We start from the raw sequence: 21,128 nt of genomic DNA, 5'->3' as shown, positions 1-21,128 counted from the left end.
GCCTAAGTCCATTGTTAGCGATCGAGATCCCAGAATGACCAGTCTATTCTGGAGAGCTTTATTTGATAACATGGGGACGAATCTGAATTTTTCTTCTTCTTTCCATCCCCAGACAGATGGTCAAAGTGAAGTAGCAAATTCTACCATTTTGGATATGCTGAAATGCTACGTGGGTGACCAAAGTTCAGACTGGGAAAAGTACCTACCGTTAGTAGAGTTTGCTTACAATAATACAGTACATAGCTCTACAGGGAAAGCCCCTTTTGAAGTCATATATGGGAAAGTGATTTTGCCACCTATATTGAGGACCAAAGATGAAATATTTGCAGCTGATCAGTTTGTAAGAGACCTCCAGACAGCTTACAGCCAAGTCCGGACAGCAATTGAAAGGTCTCAAGAGAAACATAAAAGAGCTGCAAATAAACATAGGAGACAGCTAGATCTCAAGGAAGGGGACTGGGTACTTTTGAGGTTTGAAAAAGCTAGGCTCCGCAAGTTTAAAGGCAAACAGGAAGTGTATGCAAAGTTATCTTCCAGATACTATGGCCCTTTCAGGGTTACAGAAAGAATAAATGAGGTTGCATACAGATTAACATTGCCACAGCATTGGAGGATTCACAATGCATTCCATGTGAGTCTTCTAAAGAAATTTCAACGACCAGAGCCTACAGAACCAGTATCAGAAGATCCACCAGAAGTGGATGAGCTGGAGGAAGTCCTTCAGCTAGAGCAAATTGTGTACCATATTGTACGTAAAGGCCCTCAAAGTAAGAAGTTTTACAGGTATCTTGTAAAATTCAAGAATTATACAGCATTAGATGCCAAGTGGATGGACGAAGACATGTTATCCGATTATCCACAGCTTTTGGATGTTTACAAGGAAGCTTTCAGTTGAGGTCAACTGAATAGAAGCAGAGGGGATGTCACCACAATGTAAATATCCTAAGTCAAAGTACAGTTGACCATTTATTTGATCATAATTAAAGACTTTTATATGTGTTAATTATGGTCAAAGAGTTATTTTAATGGTCAAAGGATTGACTACAGTCAAAGATACTTGACTCTAGTCAAGTAAACCTGACTGCGGTCAGAGAGTGTTGACCTCGGTCAACAAGACTTGGCACACGCCAAGAGGGTTAACCCCGGTTAACCAAGATGTGCCAACTTCGGTTGGAGAGACTTGGCTATAATTAAGGCGCCTTGACCTTTGGTCAAAGCTCTTTAATTATAATCAAGAGTGTTGACTCCGATCAACCAGAGAATATATATATATTTATTTGTATATATATTTGTTTAGATGTGCACATGTGTTCAGTGGGGACGCCCACCGTGACTAGGATTAGTCCACAGTGTGTTATTTGCATGCAAAGCGCTAACAATTAATGGGTACCATGGTGGTGCGCTTTAATTAATTGTTGCAGGTACTAGGAAGGATTATTTTTCCTAAGCGAAATGGGAGCCTGACAAGCATCTAGGAGGCGGTTCGTGTGACCGAGAGCTTTGAAGACTCCAAAATGGCCCTTAGTGGCATGTAATAGGATTTAATCTAGATTTTAGACAAGTGGCATGTTGCCAATTTGAATGGAGCTTGAAGCTCTTGTTAAGAAAAGGGATTATTCACGTTTTGGTGATAGAGATTTACGAGATAGCTCTACGCTGAACTTCTGTAACAGTTTTTTTTATCTTGGATGAATAAAGACCTTCCGGGGGGTCCAGCCCGACGATTTGTCCTGGGCCCTAGTGCATCTTCAGAGAGAGGGAGTGAGGGAGAGCTTTTGAGAGTATAAATCCCGTCGTTTAAGAGTGGTGATATTGAAGCCATAGCTGTCTTTCACCGGTCAGTCTGGTTTTATACCACCTCATCAATATTGGCAAGCTGTTGCATGAGGTCCTTGACCTTTGTCAAGTATGCATCCATAGAGTCACCTTCATTCATACTGACTTCCTGCAATTGCCTTCTTAAATATGCAACATGTGCCTCATTGCGAATCTGATAAAGAGAAGCCAATTTGTCCCAAGCATCCTTTGCTGTCCTGCAAGATCGGATGTGTGGAATAATGATTCTCTTGCATGATAAAGCAATACAAGAATGTGCATTTGCATCTCTGGCATCCCACCTTGATTGTTCCTGAGTTGGGGGAGCAACAACAGGGGTGCTAGAAGATAAGGCATCAGGAGTAGTACCCTCTGCAGAGGGACCAGCAGTAGAGGCAACCACTGTAGCATTGGCTAGCCTTAGATCAACCCCAGAAACAATATTCCAAAAGTGCCTTGCAACAAGAATATGTTTCATTAGATAGGACCACATCGGATAGTTGGTCCCATCCAACTTATCATCTTCACGAAGAATGCCAAAAAAGTCGTGATTGTTCCCAGCCATTGTAAATAGTACTGATAGAAATGCACTGACAAAGTGACCAAAGTATAGCCTCAAGGCTTTAAACTGCAAAAAATATGATTTACTGTCCCAAACACCTGTGAACTAACAACAGATATTTCCAGGAGGCTGAACTGGGCCTCAAGGCAACACGGTCCCTTTTCTTGCTCAGATGATGAAATAGAGAGAGCAAATAGACTGAAAATATGTGCAGCAAGGTATAGAAACAGGGTTACCAGCTGAAATTGAGCTCCCAACACAAAAGCACCAAATTTTGTTGACCTGAGTGATGACGTGGCACAATGTGACAGTCCTGAACCTGAAATTGACTGAAAACTTCAATTTTTGGAAGGATTTCAGTTGTCAACCTTGTCCAAAGTGTTGAGTTAACAGGTTGAAGGTCCAAATGTCAAAAGCCCTAAATTTTTCTGCTGGAAATTAGGGTTTGACAGTAAAAACTGTCAAAAAAACAGTAAAAGACTGCAAATGTTGCCTGTGAATCAGCTTCTAGTCCCCTGAACTTGAGGCTGAGACCCAAAAGACCTTTGTAGGTAGAGTATGACAGACCACGGAGCTGCTGCAGCAGATTAAGTGCACAAGGCGGCTTGAGCGAAGCTGGAACAGCCCTCAGGCACCTCGAAATAAGTGCGTGGCTGCAGATGTTTCCTGTGGGGGTCTTTGAACAGGTCGTGATAGCAGGACGCCTCCTACAGATGACTCTGGAGAGGTCATGAGAGCTGGGCGCCTGGATCTGAGTCTAGTTGAGGTCGCGGGAGCTGGCCACCTGGATCTGCAGTACAAAAGTGGTGACAGATGGCCACGGGTGCTATAGAAGACCTCGACAGTGCTGCAGCAGGGGCCTAGAAGCAGTCGCACCTGCTGGAAGCAGCAATAAGGCAATTTTTGGTGACGAAAAGACTCTGGGAGCCTTGGGCAGCAGCTGGAGAGCCTCGAACAGGCTGGAACAGTGACGACCAGCAGAGGATCAGACTCCCAATGAGCAATGGAGGACTCAAGGGGCTCAGGAGAGCTGGAAGACAAGTGTAAGGCTGGCTCTGATACCACTGTAGGATCGATAAACGAGAGAGCAAGTACAAGGTACAAGAGTCGATAGTTATCAGCCGTCATGTCAACTAGACTAAAATGAAAAGAAAAGTACATAGTACTTGTAGGTAGACCCTAGGACTAAGTGTCCTAGGTGTCACTTAGGACTAAGTGTCCTATGTGGCATAATAGGCACAAAATACACTAAGTACCTATAACTATGCCTACAAGGCACATACCAGGGCCCATAGGGCATCACTAGAACAGGGAGAAGATGCCCTACAAACCAAAGAGATGTCATGACTTACTAATACACATTCCTCTTGATGCCCATTTCTATTGAATGTATGTAAGGTGCTTTCTTTGCTACTGCTCCACAGGTATGTCACAGGGAACTCCTACTGCGGAAAGCCATTGAGCAGGTCTCTATTTATTTCCCGATTGCTCCGTTACTTCCTGGAGCTCAGTCTGGGGTTTCTTCCAAAGCTGCTTAATTGCCATTGAACACAATATTGTATGCTTTTTTTCCCTTTTCCATCTAGAAGTCAAGTCTGCAGCTCTTCAGAAGCAGGTGTTCTGTCACCTCTTCTTTGAAGGGTCTCCCTTTTACATTTTTGTTGGGTTGCTTCTTGGTTTTTTCAAGAGTTTTGGCAAGGATGTAATAGCAACCATTCTGCTTCGCCTTGAGAAGAAATATATTGTCACAGTTACATAAAAACAGTTACTTAGCACTAATTACATGAATAGCGCTCTTTGTCAGAGGCTCATTTGTTATTTCTCCTTGTGACAGGAATTTTAAAAAACTCGCCGTCACAGGTAGCGTCCTCCGTCAACAAGTCAAGTCCAGACTCCACTCTTGCCTTTCTTTTAGCCATTCATTAAATAGAGTTTGAGTATAAGAAAAATGTGTAGTTTTGATCATAGCTGAGGTCCTCCATTGACTCCAAGCAAGGTTTCGCATTTTCCTAGCTTTCTTGCACCTAGAAGAGAAGCAATCATGTGGAGTCGGTTTTCAAATTAAGCTTTAACACTGCGAGAACTGACCTTTGTAACTGACCTTTGTAACAAGCTAAGTAGAAAGCCCGAGGCCTCAAATATCCCACCTGGTGTTACATCCCCTTTGACTACATGAACAGTGGATGTAGAACATTGTATAAATGCTAGTATGCCAGGGGCTAGAAATAGAACATCAGACACAGCCATTTCATACTATAATGAGTGAACTTACAACAGAGAAATTGGACAAACCTTCCAAGGGAAATGTTCTTGTGTGCAGTGACCGGGGTGGGAAGCACAGGAGTTATGACTGAAAGGGGGAAACTATCTTTCTGCGTAGCTATTAAAATTCACGGGAAATATTTTATGCCACAAATTCTGAAATAAACACAGAAGAGACTAATTCAACATGTGTGAAGTTCTCACCTGCAGCCCATAGCCAATAGACAGAATGTGTGTATTTGGGTGGCAAAGCTATAGTCATAGCTGGTATAGCAATACAAGGTACAAATTGCACCAGTGCATATGGCCGCAAGTCATCTGCAAACCTGCACATAAACGAGGCAAATTCAACATATGTACATATATAAAAATTTTGACAAAATGATCAACGGACAGTTCAGTTCACTCCCAAATCAGCAACGTGTGCAAGTCTGGCATCATTTTCAAACATAAACTTCTCAAGCATAGAATGTATCACGATCCAAGGGCCAAAAGTAGGTGCAATCTGCATGATAAACATCACACATGTACACACAGACCGACAAGCTGAGGTAGTATTACTCCTTGGCACTCACGATAATTCAGCCAAAACGAAACTAGCACAAGAGAGGAAAGATCAGCAAATGCAGTTTTTACATTGCGGATTGAACAAAACGCACAAACATGGACGGAGAATTAGATGAACATGCAGGTGCACCATGAACAAGAACCACAAGAGACTTGCATGCCTGCTCGTGTACCAGACTGAGGAAATTATATTCAAATTGCAACAGGACAACATGCGGTTTTGATGAATAAACTCTGCTCACAGAGCTTCAAACAATGGACTTTAATATGCATCACCTGTAGATCATTGTACTTTTTGCCTGCTTAGTACTTATGACATTTGCAGCGACAAGTAGTATATCAAAATCAACAGACACTTAGACAAGGTGTGCCTAGGCAGATCAGTGCTACAGATAGGAAGATAAGCATAAAAGACTAAGGTGCAACTTGGAAAAGGGAGACTAACGTTTCTTTTAAAATGTAAGGGCAAAAGGGAAGGTCTATTCCAAAGTTCTGGGCTGCTCGAAATTGGAGACATAATGGTCAGTGCACCACTTGTGCCACCACATGATTGCTTCTCTTCCAGGTGCAAGAAAGCTAGGAGGTACTTCCCCTTGTTGTCTATTAGTAAAGAACAGAATAGCCTCAAACTGATTGAGACAATGCGTACTAACTTCTAAGTTCCATCGTGCCTCTGAATGAAGAGCTTCCCTAGATTTTTCACAGTAGTCACATTGCTGCAATTATCTCCATTGTTTGCTGTGTATGAGAGTGTCAAAAAGGAGGGCTGCTTGCTGTAGCCGACCCTTGCAGCAGAATACCTTCATAAGACCTTGAAATATCTCTCCAATCTCACATACAATTGTTCAAGTTGACACACAAACCTTGAAATGGACAGTAGATAGTACAGCCAAAATCTCTCACTGAGTATCTCCACCAAACGAGGCGATGGACGTACCAAAATGTGCTACAAGCATCCAGCAAAGGCTGCAAACTGAGAGAATCTTGAGGACTAAGGGGCTGAACTGCTGCTGCTCCCACATGCCTAAAGAAGAGACTTCTGTGGGATACCGATGGAGTGCCCTTATGGTTCCTTTTTATAGCCAAGGAAGGGCTGGATAACCCCTTAACCACCTCACTGGAGCAAGCTCAAGGGCCACCCAAGATGGCTGACCCAGGTCTGAATGACCCGACCTAGCTGCCAACTCAGCCAACCTACTTTAAATAGCCCAACAGTCATCCTAAATCTGGGCTTACCCGCCCTCTGAACCTTGCCAGGTCCAAAACCTCACCTATTTATGGGCAAAAACTGCTGCCAAATGGCCGCCATAGGTGCATGTAGACAGGCCTCCTCTGAGCACAGATCCACCCTTCATCTACCCTGTCTACTACCCTTAATCTGCTCAGGTCTATCTGTCCTATGTCCTCCTCATATGAGGGCTCCCACGTAGGGCAGTGACCTCCAAAACGTTCTCTCACTGACACCGCTGTGGGCCAACGCCCATGTGTGTAATGACATGCTCCATCTGCTATCCAAGAAGAGCTTTCATGAACGAATCAGAAGCGTTATCCACGATAGGTGGGAAACAGACTCAACCTGTTTGTTTTGAATCAACTCCTTGATAAACTGATACTGAACCTCAATGTGCTTCTCCTGAGCTTGAAACACTTGAAAACTAATATACCTTTGAAAAACTAGAATATATCCAATCATACAAATTTAGATTTTTTGTTCTAAAGTCCAAAAATCTACACAGAAAATAAAAGAGAAAACAAAAGAGAAGAAAAAAGAGGTAACAAAAACTTTTTGAAAAACATAAGGAAGACATACTTAGCAAGCAAAGCAACATTTATGTCGTCATCAGTGCCCAAGCATAAGCAGCTATACAGGGTTTCTAAAGACCCGTGGAGTCACTTGAAAACTAATGTCTAGTCCAATATTGGTCGAGTCCAATATCAATCAACGATCAACACTCAGTAGTATCCACCGAGACCTATCATGAGTGCTCATCTTGGCCCTCACCTCCATTGCAGTTGCCACCTCCACATATTCCATCTAGAATCTGTTCAAAACCTCATGACAGTCTCCCGAAAGATGAAAATCATGTCTGACTTCTACCAAACCTCACTGCATATGAATAATGAAGTATGAAGTCCGTCATCTCTAACTCCTCCTTGAGAAAACCTTCACCTCTTGAATCTTCCTTTCTTTTATCATTAGTGATGATGAAGTTATCCGTATACAAGATAATGACCACCCTCCTGCCCCCCTCTGAAAAGGGGGTACAAGTTGCCTGCCATGAAAGACTTTAAGAAAAACTACTTCTAGGTGGCCGGAGTAAAAAATGCAGGTGTTATAGCAAGAGGGCAATGGCAAGAAACAGGTGACTGGAACATGCAACAGGGCTATGGTTTAGAGATTCACTGATACGAATGCTTTAATGGGTCTTAGAAGCAGCCGCTGGTAAAACAGGAGATTCAGAACGAGCGTGTGACAGCAACAAGTAGATGGCAGGATCATGGCAAGAGATGGCAGGAGCAAGCAACTAGTTCTAGATCAAATCCCAATTTACTAGGTAGAATTGAACGAGGGACAAAAGCTAAAAGCCAAGAAAGTAAAGAAAAGCTAAAAAGCTAAAATCAGCTGTTAGATTTGATTATAGTAATCTGATAATATATAATTATTCTAACTGAATTGAATAGAAAAAATACAATAACTAGAAATTATCTTTCCTATAAAATGTCGCTTCGTGAATTAATAAAACATTACTCACATGCACACTAGTTAATGAACGTCAAGACGTAAATATTGGTTTCAGTTTGGAGAAGATACACGTATTCTAGTCTAAGTTGTGAGCCTAGCAAGCCTAGATATGTGTTTGTTCTAAGATGAGCCAAGAAAACACTCAAAAGTTGTGTTTTCAGAGATTACCTTAAAATCAAGTTTCATTGCCCAACACATCAAGCCTCACTCCCAAGATTCAATATGAAGGGGTCATGATACTAATCAGAAGGGGGCTGCAAAGCCATGGAGGAGCTTAGAGCAGAAAATGCAACTCTCAAGAGAGAGATGGCTGCAATGCAGGCCACACACACACACACACACACATGTTGGTAAACTGAAAGGAAAGGAAAGAGTGGACACAAACTCAGAATACTTGCATTACTTGCTTGTAGAAGGAAGAAGAGTGAGGTCCTTAAGTAGGCACCTCATACATGCTCACTGACATCACTGATGACTTCAGAGCTCCACAATCATCTCCTCAATCTGCTCCTAGATTCTCTCAATCATCCACCTAACTGTGCTTGTGGGCACCTAACTGTGCCTCTAGCACTCACACATAGAAACATAAGGTGTGCCTGAGGCATACACCTTGAGATATCCCAACAAACCCCCCCTCAAGGGAATGCCTCAGGCTATGTCAAGGATACATCTAGTCTCATAGTTTCTCATGCCATCTCATGGTGGTCAAGGATTAATCTAGGGCTAGGTTCTCATGCTAGCAAGGGTTCCCTTGGGTGTAAGGTAAACAAAAGGGATACAAAAAGACCTTCCAATGGTTATCTCCCCTGCATGTACATGCACACAATGTCTGCAGGAGGTACCATGGAGCAAAACATACACATGGCCTACATCATAAGGTGACCAGAGGTGTTTACAAAACACACAAAACACAATAGTTTATTTCATTTATTTTGGAGGACTATCCAGGCTGAGTACCTTGACATAAAAAGAGAGATCTGGAGCATACATAGAGATGTTTTAAAATGCATAATCTTCAAAGGATGCTTCATCTTGTGGAGGCTCATCAACTGAAAGTAGATTTGCATTTTCTTTCTTTGCTTTGGCTCTGCAAAACTTCTCGTTATGGTTGTTCTTGCCACAGTGCTTGCATGGATTAATTTTTTTTTGCCGAAAAAACACTGCTAATTATATTACTTCGAGAACAAGATACAAGAGGTCAGCTTATAGCTGACGGCTGCGTTCACAAATCGGACGCAGCCCTAAAAGGTAGCAAAATAAACCATCCTCTCACGGAGGGATAAGACGAGTATGAATGAACAGCCATCGGGGTGGTGAGTAATGCCACCGAAGGCCCTGCGTAGTCTGCGCGAAGAAGAGGCCCTGTGTGTCCCAAGCCCGGAGGAAGCGTCTCCGCTTCTCCTGACCGGCCCGGGAGTCTCCCTGAATCTCGTCCCACTGGCCTCTGAGAGTATGAATAATCTCACTCCAAATCTCCGCCATGATCTGGGCAGTAGATAAGGAGGTGCCACCTAGGATCTGCGCGCAGCGCGAGGTCCAGATGTGCCACCCTGTGATGCTGCTAATAATCTCCCAGACTGGCTGCCTCTCCCGGACTCCTGTATCAGCCTCTGCTAGGTGCTGTGGGATGCCCTCGAGCGGTCCCCACGTCCCCTGTGTAATAAGGAAAGTGGGGTCCTGCTGGCATGCCTCGAATAAGTGATGAAGACCAGGTGCAGTGCTGCACCAACAGAACGCGCCCCAAGTGATCAATCCTAGCTCTGGTGCTGCGCGAGTAAGAATCCCAGAAGTCCACCTCCACACTTCCTGGGCGCGCGTGCAGCTCCACAAGCAGTGTTTTGGTGTCTCCTCATCCGCATGGCAAATCTGGCAGCAACCGTCCTGGCCTATCTGCCTCAACCAGCTCCCCACTGGAAGACCTTTGTGGGCAAGAAGCCACAGGAAGTATGAGATCTTCCGCGGCCGCCAGCTCTCCCACAAGGCCTTCCAGAATGCCTGCAAAAAGAACCTGGAAATACCCTGTGCGTACCAGCTGGGTCGCTGGGTGGGGGGGCGGCTCTGCATCCTCCCGAGAACTCGCCTGCCCAGAGTCGTACTGTAGGCGAAGAAGGAGGTCGGCCCCTGTCCTGTCACAATCTCTGGCCACCACCACTCTCCTGGGTCCCACTCAAGCTCTGACAAGGCCCGCCCCTCCCAGAGCCAAAGGCGCCAAAGCTGCACCTGGTCCTGCTCGATGCTAGGGTCGGTACGCCAGACCTTCCCCAAGAGGCCTACGACCCGAACCCTCTGCCACGGGAGTAGGGGGTCGATGAGCGCACCCTCTCTCCTGAGTCGGCCATCCCCAGAGACCGCGAAGAAGGAAATAGAAGAGTCATCCAAACGTCCTGCGATCACCAGTGGAATGCCGCGGGGGGTGAACTGTCCCAGCCAGCGGGTGTCACCAGGCATGAGAATCTGATGTGCATGGATTAATTTTGAAGCAGTCCTTTGAAAGGTGATTTGTCTTTCCACAGTGATTGCAAGGGGTATACTTGCCCTTCTGGACTTTTACAGCATAAACAGTGTCATTGCCTTTCCTGAGCTTCATATGCCTTTCTTCTTCTTGGAGAGCACAGATAATACCTTCAAGATTAGGATTAGGAAGATTTTTCAAAGTGCTAACTATGTGATCATAATCTTCAGGCATACTCTTAAGTAACACTGCCATAGCATCATCTGGAGTAATAGGAGAGTTAATAGAAGCTAATTGAGTCATAAGACTCCGCATATAGTTGACATGAGCTGCCAAAGTAGTACCACTAGCCATCTTCAATTCAAAGAAAGAGATTTTAAGTGATAGTTTAGAAATGTGAGAGCTAGCACCAAAAATCATGTCAAGCTTCTGCCAAGCTTCTGAAGGAGACTCCAAGTCAGAGATATGGTGAATATAATCATCTCCTAAAGCAAGAGCAATGATACCATATGCTTTTTCTTCTCTAGCTGAATCCCTTGCCAGTCGTGTCGGAGTTGAGGATTCTCCAGCATTGGAGGCCGTAGAAGAAGCGGTAGGAGTCGGTTTGACAAGTCCCCATAAGTTCTCCCTCATCAATGCAAATTTCACCTTCATCTGCCATGTGTGGAAGCCCTTTCCATTGAACTTCTCTAGATTCAATAGGGTAGCCATGAGAGGGTCTAACCCAGATATTGGGCAGTTTCTATGTCTCTTACAAGGCAAAAAAATAACTGAAAGACTCCCAAAATATGAGCACTTGATGTAGCAAAGACTAGTGATCAATATTCAATCAATGATGCTTCTTCTTACATGCTTCATAGAAGTGGCTAAAATATATACTTTCCAATCAAAACCAGGTCTAGCAATTCAAAACAAAACTGAAGCCACACTTGTACTGAAGTTATTGAAAGTTTCAAAAAACCAGAAATGCTAGAGTAGCATTTTATGTAGCATCATCTTCAAAAACTTGTCCAAAACTGTCAAAACTAAAAGGCTGAACTTGGAGGGCTTGTAGCTCACTCTTCAAAGCAAGGAAAAGAGGGCTTTCTGAAGCAAAAGAAAGCTCATATACCAAAGAGGATCCAGCACAGAGGTTGGACGAAATGGTGCGCACTTTTACCCGGGAGAGTTGCTACAGGCTGAACCTGAGTTTTGACGATTTCTCCCTCGTTACTGAACCAAATGAGCTGAAAAATGGCTCAAAATCTTCGTCTTGACGTCGCCCATCTACTCCTAAGAGGGCTCAGGCAATGGCGGAGCAGGCAGGGAGTATTGAGCAGTAGAAGAAATGGCAAAAAATGCGCTGTTTGGGGAATGGCAGCCACCACAGACGTTTTTTCTTCAATTGCTTGCAGGTGGAAGTTCGCCCATACTAGAGGAGTTTCCAGCTCAGAGGGTTTGGGCAATGGTCGTTTGTAGGTGGAGAACCAAGCTCTCAAAGATTTTGGGAAGAAAGAGGAAAATGGAGAAGAAGAAGATGATGTGGCAGAAATGGGCTCAAGGGGGATCAAAGGGCTCTGATACCATGTTGGTAAACTGAAAGGAAAGGAAAGAGTGGACACAAACTCAGAATACTTGCATTACTTGCTTGTAGAATGAAGAAGAGTGAGGTCCTTAAGTAGGCACCTCATACATGCTCACTGACATCACTGATGACTTCAGAGCTCCACAATCATCTCCTCAATCTGCTCCTAGATTCTCTCAATCATCCTATGTGGCTCTTCCACCACCTAACTGTGCTTGTGGGCACCTAACTGTGCCTCTAGCACTCACACATAGAAACATAAGGTGTGCCTGAGGCATACACCTTGAGATATCCCAACAACACACACACTTTTTTTTTGTAAGAAGCATTATTGACTAGAAAAAAAGTGCATTCATAGCTGTCTCAAATGAGACAGCGATTAGGCTGAATCCAACAGTCAAAAATTGATCATAAAGTCTAACGAAAAGTAGTTGCACAAGGGATCAAAGAAAACACACTGTATAAAATTAGTGCCATGCTTGTCTAAGAAACTCTAGGTTGTGGCATGAGACGTGTGGCCACATCAGGTAAAGTCCTTTCACGTATAGGAAGACTTCCATAGATCGCATGGCACATGCACTCCAGATGTGTGCTAGGCCTGCATGGACGGCAAGCAGCATCGACTTATGCGCAAAGATGACTATAGAGTGTGTTGGAGCTAGAGGTCAAGTCCACACCTATGAGCCCCCAAGTGGGCCCCACTTCTAGGCAGGAAGCACACAGCCCTAGAGATGTGCCCACAGCCCAATAAATAGGGGCCTGTGGGGTAGGTTTTATGGCAGACTGGTCGGCCATATTAGGGCAGGCCAATCGGTCAATTAAAGGGGCCCTTTGGGCCTATAAAAGGAGGCATCCAGCCTCATTCTTCATATCCAGCAGGTCAGCCACCAGAGGAGCAGATAGGAGCAGCTTACCCTCATCCTTTGGCCTACAACCAGGAGGTAAAGGAGTGCTGGAGGTGCTGCTGCAGACTTAGCTCACAAGGCTGAACCCTAGGCTGCCTACCAGGGTAGCAGGGTGCTGAGATCCGGACAGAGAGTCTACATACGCTCGAGGTGGAGCACGCAGGCTCGAGTCTAGAGATAGCCGGCAGATAGGAGAAGGACCTTGTGGTAAGATCAGAGGACCACACCATTGGTGGGACTCTAGATCTATCTCTTTTGTATTGTGTCCATAGCTTTGGTCGGAAATATATTATTTTGGTGGTTTCTTTATCTGGCTGGTTCATCGTCTATTGATGAGTCTGCACATCTATCTAATGCACATTAAGTTAAGAAGTTTGTGATTCCACACCCTACACACACTGTTTGAGCTCCTGGGCTATTCTATCAGTCTTCCGTTGTGCGTACCCTCTGTTGGTCTATTTCTAACAGTCTGGTCGGCTGAGTCATCAGTCTCATCGGCCAAACTAGGGGCATTTCAGCCTTATAAAAAGGCCCCACTAGGATCTTGGCAATCATTCACAAAGCCTCACAATTGACTCTGTTGCAGAGCAGCGGCAAGGCCCGGAATCAATCAGAGGTGCCTCAGCATTGACTGCCTTCAAAGCAGCAGGGATGCCCAAGGATTCAGCATCACTGGTGCCCGTAGAGCGGCTGCAGTTCCAGCAGCAGGGAGGTCCAAGGGTCTAGAGAGTGGACGAGCCAGTCAGGCTGCAGGTCTTCTTGAAGCAGCAAGGAGTGCCCAGAAAAGCGTCACTACAGCAAGCCAGGAGGAGGTAGACGACAGCTCTGTAAGGTGCCAGGTCCACGCCTAGGCAGTACCTTATCTGCTAGATGGTGGCACGCTGAGTATCAGGTTTTGTCCATCTTTGGAGCAATCTACATTAGATGTTTTGTTGTTCTACTATAGTGTGTACCGTTCAAGATGTGTCTATGTTTGTGTCTGTCTCTATATACACCTGTGTGTGCACAACGGAAATGAGCGAGATTTGATTTTAGCATTGTGGCTACATATCTTGCAGGAGTGTTGGCTACAGCAAGCAACCTCTGTCTCTGTTTTCTAACAAGTCGATCTCAAGGTCAATGTATTTTTCTTTTTCATTGATGAATATATAAAATGGTTTGGATGTATTTTATCTCTAAGAAGTCACATGCCTTTAAAAAGTTAAGGAATGGAGAGCCAAGGTCAAGAAAGAGACACGCAAAGACTTCATACTTTCTAAGCAGATAGAGGGGGAGAATTCATGAGTCTTTGCATGCCTACCGTAAGCACTACAGAAGCAGAAGGCAATTGACAATGGCAAATGAATCCTAGCCGAATGAACGAAAGAACCGGTATTGTGGAGATGGGTTTGAGCATGCTGAGGAGGAGGAAACATTCTGGTCCTCCTTTGGGGAAGCTGTCAATACAGTTGTTGTTTACATTCTAAATAGGACAATGACCAGAGATTAAGAGTTTATGCTAGGTGTAGTCACGGAGCATAAAGTGCATGCAGGGTAAAATGAGGAGTCCAGAGCTTATCCAGAGATAGAGATTGTGGTGAGAAGAGAAGGGATAGAAACCCAAATCCAAGATATTTAGGGAAGAGAGGCACGCAGAAGCTCCACCAGCCTTTGATAGCTAGCTTGCACCCCTAGATTAGCTGTTTAAGAAAAGGAGGAAGGAATTTGAGATGAGGACTGAGATAGAGGAGCCAAAGACGACTAAGTTAAAAAGGAGAGGAACATACTACGATGGTATTTGAGGAGTTTAAGGTTACAAATCTCCTTGATATTAGTTCTATGGCAAAGGAGATTGATGGTTATCTAGAGCGGACAGCTGCATAGTAGATAAACTTTAAAGATGGAGATAGATACAAGGGCTTTGTACATATAGAATGTTTGAAGTGTTATGAGACTTTTTGCCCCGACATCGACGATGCGGACAGTCATAGCATTGGCAGCCCATCCTTAGTGGCCCATCTTTGAAGTCGACTTTCTAAATGGAGACGAGAAGGGGAAATCTTCTTGGAGCACAATTGGCAAACATTTCTGAAATATAGGCTGGCTTAATGCATTGATGCAGTATTTAAGGATCAATTCGATCTATGAGATATTGCTTCCAAATAAAGCTGAACTTAGCTTACGCCAATTTTTCTGCACTCAATGCACAAAGATATTAAATCAAAGTGCGAGACTCACCTCCAATAAGCAACGCTCACAGCTCCAACAAGAAGAAGAGGAGCCAGGGATGCCGTTCCCTTGCGTTCATCTATCCTTTCAATAATGAAGACTGCCATTATTGAAGAAAAGGCAATGGTCATCTGCGAAGCAAGCCGCAATCAAGAGGTATGTATGTATAATCCATAAGCAGAAACATCATCCTTAAATGAATACAGGGATGATAAACTGAAACATTCCATTCTCTACAAATTTTAAATAGCATGCAAGTCAAAACCATTCATGAAATGAGCCTTCCCAGATCATCAACAGATTTGCAAAGAAGTATTATTGCTCTACATGTCAAGACATAAAGTATATTATATCGTTTTCATCAGAAATAGTCCTCGAGGAGGTGGTTCCTTAGTTTTTTAGACCAAGAGTATCCTACACACCAGAACAACAGATGCAGCAGCTCTCCCATAGACAGAATGCTAATACTAGCGGACAACTGGTTTTATATAATTGTTCAGCACATAGACCAGCCTCACTGCAGAAGCAAGGCCTCCTTCCAAAAGGACATGAACACGCTTAAGTTTTAGTTGAAGGTCGCCCATGAAGTATTTATGGCTATCTTGATGGCATGGCAAAGACCTGATGTGTAGCACAAGTGCAGTATGGCATGCTCAGTCATCAAGATCATTTCCTCTTCCACGTCAGAATACATATACACATAATTACAATGGTGCTTGCTGCCCATCAACAAAGCTTTCACTTTAAAAGCCATCAATCTGCCCTGACCTAAGATAAAAGGGTTTATGACTCCATACCTCAAGCTGCCCATAAATTATGCATCCATCATAACTCTCACAAGAACATTCAAAATTAGACATTCTTGCAAGTTTCATTTATCCATGCCACAAGGATGTTTTTTGTACTCACTCCTGGAATGAATTATTCTTGTATATTTCCCAATTAGAGGAGTGGACGCTGAGCCAAACTTACTGGAAGACGATCCCACACAAGTCTTGCATCATCAGGCTTGAGATGATAATATGCAGAACCAAACGCTGTAGCTGTAACCCCAATATAAAAGAAGGCCCAGCCCCATACTTCACCTCGTAAGCTGCATAAGACATCATATAGCAAATATAATGAAAGCAACTAAAAAGAAGTTTTATATTCACATTATCCAAATACGAAGACGTCAAACAAAATGAAGCATCGATGGTACCTTAACCCTAGGTAATTTCCATGGAGACACAGCACAAGCCCAACAACTCCAATAATTAAGAAGGGGAAATTTGAAATCACATTTAACGAGTTTGGAACACCTGAAACATAGAAAACATTTGTGTCAAACTTGCAGAGGTTTGTTTCCAACATAAAAGAGACTAAGAGCGGAATATCAAACAATGATGCGTACATCATCCAATTATTTAAATACATCAAGACCCTCAAAAATATTTACACTGTCATTTGAAAAAAAGGTTCCTGTTCTTCAACAGAACACCCATCTTAATTTAAAGCATGGTATTTTCATCTTACTTCTTACAATGCTCCTCTACAGACAGACAGCTGTTGAAGCAAGCTGTTCACTTAACTCTATAAAGATCAACAATTCTTGAAACAGGCTGTTCATTTAAGGCTGGAGCACCGACATCAAAACAATTCATGATTTACTATGGTGCTTTATGTGTTTACTCTAAACATGTTCAATCCATAGGGTTACCAGTATCTTCCACAAGCAAGATGAAGGTGCATAACTATAGGGAGTTCGAGAGAACAAGCCCCACCTATAATTTTGCAGCCTTACAGCTTTCACTGTACCCATCGAGCAGAAATAGACGAGCTTATTTTTGGGACACATGCTCGAACATTCATACTAATTTTCCTCCCTACACATTACATGGCTGCCTACATTTATTGAGCACAAGTAAGTGAAGAAGCAAGAGTATCTGCCAAAAGCATCATCAAAGTATATTAAAAACTCTTGAAAACCTGCAAGGAAAATACCATAAGCAGCAATCTCATAGATTGTCCTCCTAATAACGCGTGTATGCGTGCACGTCCCTTACCTTCTCCCACTTTGGGGAAGGCTCTTGAGACATAGGTGCCTCACACCCCCATGCCCAATGGGAACATTCACACCACGCTTGAGCGTGGGAGAAACACCCCTTACAGCTTAATCTAGAGGTACAATGCTATCCTCTATCCACAAGCTACTGCATAGAGCACAAAAACAGGGACACACATGGTGTAACCGTAGACCCTCACAGATCACCCCCAAACTAGACGTCAGGCAACCCTGAACCAATGAACTCCCAGGTACAACTACGCATCCCATACCATGCAGCCCCATCTGCGCACGAATGTCAATAGGGAGTGATAGCCCTGGATGGGCTCCATCCTAGCTGGGTATTCTCAGGAGGCCCCACTCGAATGATACCCCAATGAGCTCAGACTCGCACTTTTATAGGTATAGGGTGTCTTAGGTGTCTCAACCCTAAGTCTACCCTGACTATACCAAAGGTACATCATGTCCTAACTGTCTCTGGTTTAGGTTACATGACCCAAGGTTAGCCTGACCTCCTTAACACTAGCCATGTTATGTCCAAATGTGGACACAACAAAGAAGGATTGAGACAGTAACTGTAGAAACTGGTGCTGAATAGAATCCTTTCCAAAGTACTATCCTCTTATGCACGATCCTTCCACTTCACCTTCAGCACTGAAACAGTCTTGTTCCTAAGCTAATGGACCCTTTACTCCAGAAGACATTTCAGTTCAGGGCGAGGGCTATTATCTATACAGCCCTAGAGAAGGCCCCATTGTGTGGGAATTAGGTAGTTCAGTCCAGGAGCCGCCCAATTGTGGAGGCATCATCTCATGCATACCTACAGCCAGTAGGAGAGCACACTTGTGCTGAACGGTGCAGTCTAAGGAACTCGCGTCACTAAAGCTCACCGAGGAGCACGCAACCTACCATGTGCACGGATTGGTATCTGATGTGTACTGGGGTACACAAGACTAGCTCGGGTAGCTTGGGGAGGCTTAGGGCTAGGCAGGCTTGATTCTCGGGTTGAATGGCAAGGGTACGAACCAGATAGAGGTCTCCGCTATTTTTGGTGCATTGGGTCTGAGTCTATAAAGGAGGCCCAGAGGTTTAGTCTTGAGGAGCCGAGGGGAGAAAGTCTAGTTCCCTAGTGCTAGATCTGATCTTGAATCGAGTCACGGAGACGCGCCTACATCTTTGCGTAGCCCAAGGCCTAGCAACAGATCCAAGGCCTCTAGGTGCCACCTAGTGGTATGGGACACCAGGCTGGTCAGGATCTGGTTGGGAGTTCGTGCCAATAGCTCAGCTTGTGGCTTGGAGGGGACATCTCACAATTCAGAATCTTATCTCTTAGAATTCATTGTTGGGTGGTGAGCAGCCTGCTCAGATTCCTCATGTTTCGTGTGTTCTTGTGTTTGCTTGCAAGTCAGGGGTTTCAGGAGTGCTGGGGTCGTGTCACAACCTTAGGAGTGCAAAGGCAGCAGTAGGAGAAGTACATGTGCTCACTGCTCACCATAGAGCACCCAGGGCAGCACACTGCTGCAGGAACATGTGCTGCAGGATTTGGGACCTCTGTGGGAGTTATCTATAATAACTGTTTTGGCTCAGCATTGGTACAGTATACTTTGAGATATTTTGGACTGTTCTATTATTCTCAATTACTCCAGATCTAGTGCATGTGAGTTCCTCTTGTGGACACATAAAGTTTGAAGTTGGATTAAGCATTCCCTTTAAGATTCTCCAGATTCTTCCATTGCATAACACCATAGTACATACCCATTACATATTTTTGATGCATGGAGAGACTAGATAGGAGTCTATGAATGTAAATACTATCTAGGTCTCTTCTAACATGGTATCAAAAGCGGCTGCCTGTCTGGAGAGCCATGCGAGGTGGTGTACTGGAAGAGAGATCTGAGAGCCTAGGGCTTCAAAGGAAGGTGAGATCTGAAGCCAAAAGGTGTATGCCTTGTTGATCAAGCCATCCATCCAGAGATTGACATCAACGACTGAAAGAGGAAGACGACTTCTGATCAGAAAAGGTGTGACAAGAAGATCACTGCGTTTGTACATGAGAATTCCCATTGTAGTAAATCTCACAATTGCAACATGGTGTACCACATGCTGATTCCAAACTGGGGGTGCTAGATGGTGCAAACTATCCAAGAAAGATCAAGATTCAGAGTCACATGATTGCACATGCATTGTGAGAGATAACTAAAGGACCGGAACTGAAACCAGAGGACCAAGAGGATGCAGCACGGAAGATAATCCTAACGGCAGATCTAGATGAAGTCATAGAATGGGTCATTAGAGATGTTGAGGCGCTATCAATTATTATCGGGACAACTGCAGTTCTAGTGCTTCTGAACATTCAATTGGCAGAAACTTCGTCTGAGGCATGGATGATTCTGAAGGACTTATGCAAGACGGTGAATAGCGGTCACATTGTAATGCTCCAAAATGAGATGTTGATGCTGAAGATGGAGAAAGGTGACCTGGTGAGTGAGCATCTATACTGTTTGACTGTTAAAAGATCAGCTGGCTGTTGTAGGTCAGAAGGTGAACAGCAATCAGTTGGCCACTCTCATACTAGTAAATGGCAAAGAGCTTCAATGACTTAGTGACAACCCTGGCAGCTGTAGAGAGATCAAAGCTTTGACTTTCATGGAGCTTGGTCACTTGTTGATCCATGAGGAAGCAAAGAAAAAGCTATATGAGAATACCTAGCACAGAGAACGCATTCAATGTCTACACTAAAGGAAAAGAGGAGGGCAAGCAAAATAAAGGCACGCCCAATAAGAAAAGCAAGGATGCTTTCAAAGACGGAGACTCTTCTGATGAAGACAGCAAGAAGAAGAAGAAGAAAAATGACATTTGGCAAGAGGAGGAGGACAAGTCCATGGGAGGTGATCCTACACCAGAGTCAACTAATGTTGTACAGGGTGAGTTATTCTTGGAGAGTACACCCAGTATTGCCTTGATAAGGTGCAAAGATCCAGGTGTGCCAATGTTCAGGTCCAATATAGAGCAATGGTCAACAAATCCAGGACAGCATAAATTGCTCAGAGCATGCTGAGGATAAGGCTGTATCCGTCATGGAGGTTGTGGAGGATAAAGACCACTCTAAGATGGAATTTGAATTCACGATTGGCACCAACTGGAGTATTGGTTCCTCGGTGTGTGGGAGGCCGCATGCCATCACATCAAACAAGAATGCCAAGTTCACCAGTCATCTTTGGCAGGCCATGTGCAACAATTCCCATACAAAGTTGTCTTTTTCTACCTCCTTCCACCCCCAATCAGACAGGCAAACGGAGATTTACAATCACCTTGCCTTCAACGTGCTGAAATGCTACGTGAGTGAGCAAAAAATCCTTTGGGGGAGGATTTTTAGACAGTAGAAAGACACATTCGGTTGCATTTTCCTTCTCATTGGCTTATCCATAACAATTTTCATGTCGGTCTCTTAGGGTGTTACATGGGAGCATACACTAATGGTCCTCGTGATGATCCACAACTCCAAGTAAGTGGAAGATCAAGAAGAGACTAGTAAAATTCGCGGCATAGGCATGTCTGCAGCAAACAGAAAACAAATCTATTTAAATTCCATAAATTACCCTACCACAAATGCAAAGTGGATGGATAAAACATTTTTGAATGACTATCCTCATACATTCAGTTGTATGAGGATTCGGTCCTCTTGACCATCTGAAGATAGGACTCGTTGAAGAACGTACAACGAAAGGAAAGCCTAAGAACTTTCTAAGACTAGAATATGTCTAATCATACAAATTTATAATTTTTGTTGATCTAAAGAATTTTAGCCGTTGGGGCTTCTACACCCGCTTAAGATAAATCGATGTAGTTGAACAGCTGATCACCGCTGGACGAAAGAATTTGCATGTCTGCTAAGTTAATAGAAAAATATACCTTCTTTGAGGTTATGGCCTTGTTTGCAAGGTTGCACATAAAAACAGAATAGGACTGGTCACGTCTGAGTGGCATAACCGCGAATCTATGCATA

At 44.0% G+C, this 21,128-nt stretch overlaps 1 protein-coding gene across 2 annotated transcripts in view; it reads right to left on the bottom strand.

Moving 5' to 3' along the window:
• The window catches only part of SAG18 (senescence associated gene 18), a 38,466-nt gene that overhangs the window by 16,699 nt on the left and 639 nt on the right, over window positions 1–21,128 (bottom strand). For both annotated transcript variants that reach the window (XM_087388475.1, XM_087388476.1), the window contains exons 2-5: window positions 16,280–16,379; window positions 16,051–16,171; window positions 15,088–15,209; window positions 4,844–4,965 (exon numbers count right to left, since the gene is read on the bottom strand). In XM_087388475.1, the coding sequence (XP_087244601.1) occupies window positions 4,844–4,965; window positions 15,088–15,209; window positions 16,051–16,171; window positions 16,280–16,379 (465 nt within the window). The remainder of the gene's footprint in view (window positions 1–4,843; window positions 4,966–15,087; window positions 15,210–16,050; window positions 16,172–16,279; window positions 16,380–21,128) is intronic.

This window comes from Dipteris shenzhenensis, chromosome 17 (genome assembly GCF_047967505.1).
Source record: "Dipteris shenzhenensis isolate YYH24624 ecotype China chromosome 17, Dip_SZ_1.0, whole genome shotgun sequence".
Lineage (NCBI taxonomy): Eukaryota > Viridiplantae > Streptophyta > Polypodiopsida > Gleicheniales > Dipteridaceae > Dipteris > Dipteris shenzhenensis.
Note: the sequence above shows the minus strand (reverse complement) of the source record. Positions and strands in the feature narration are given on the sequence as shown.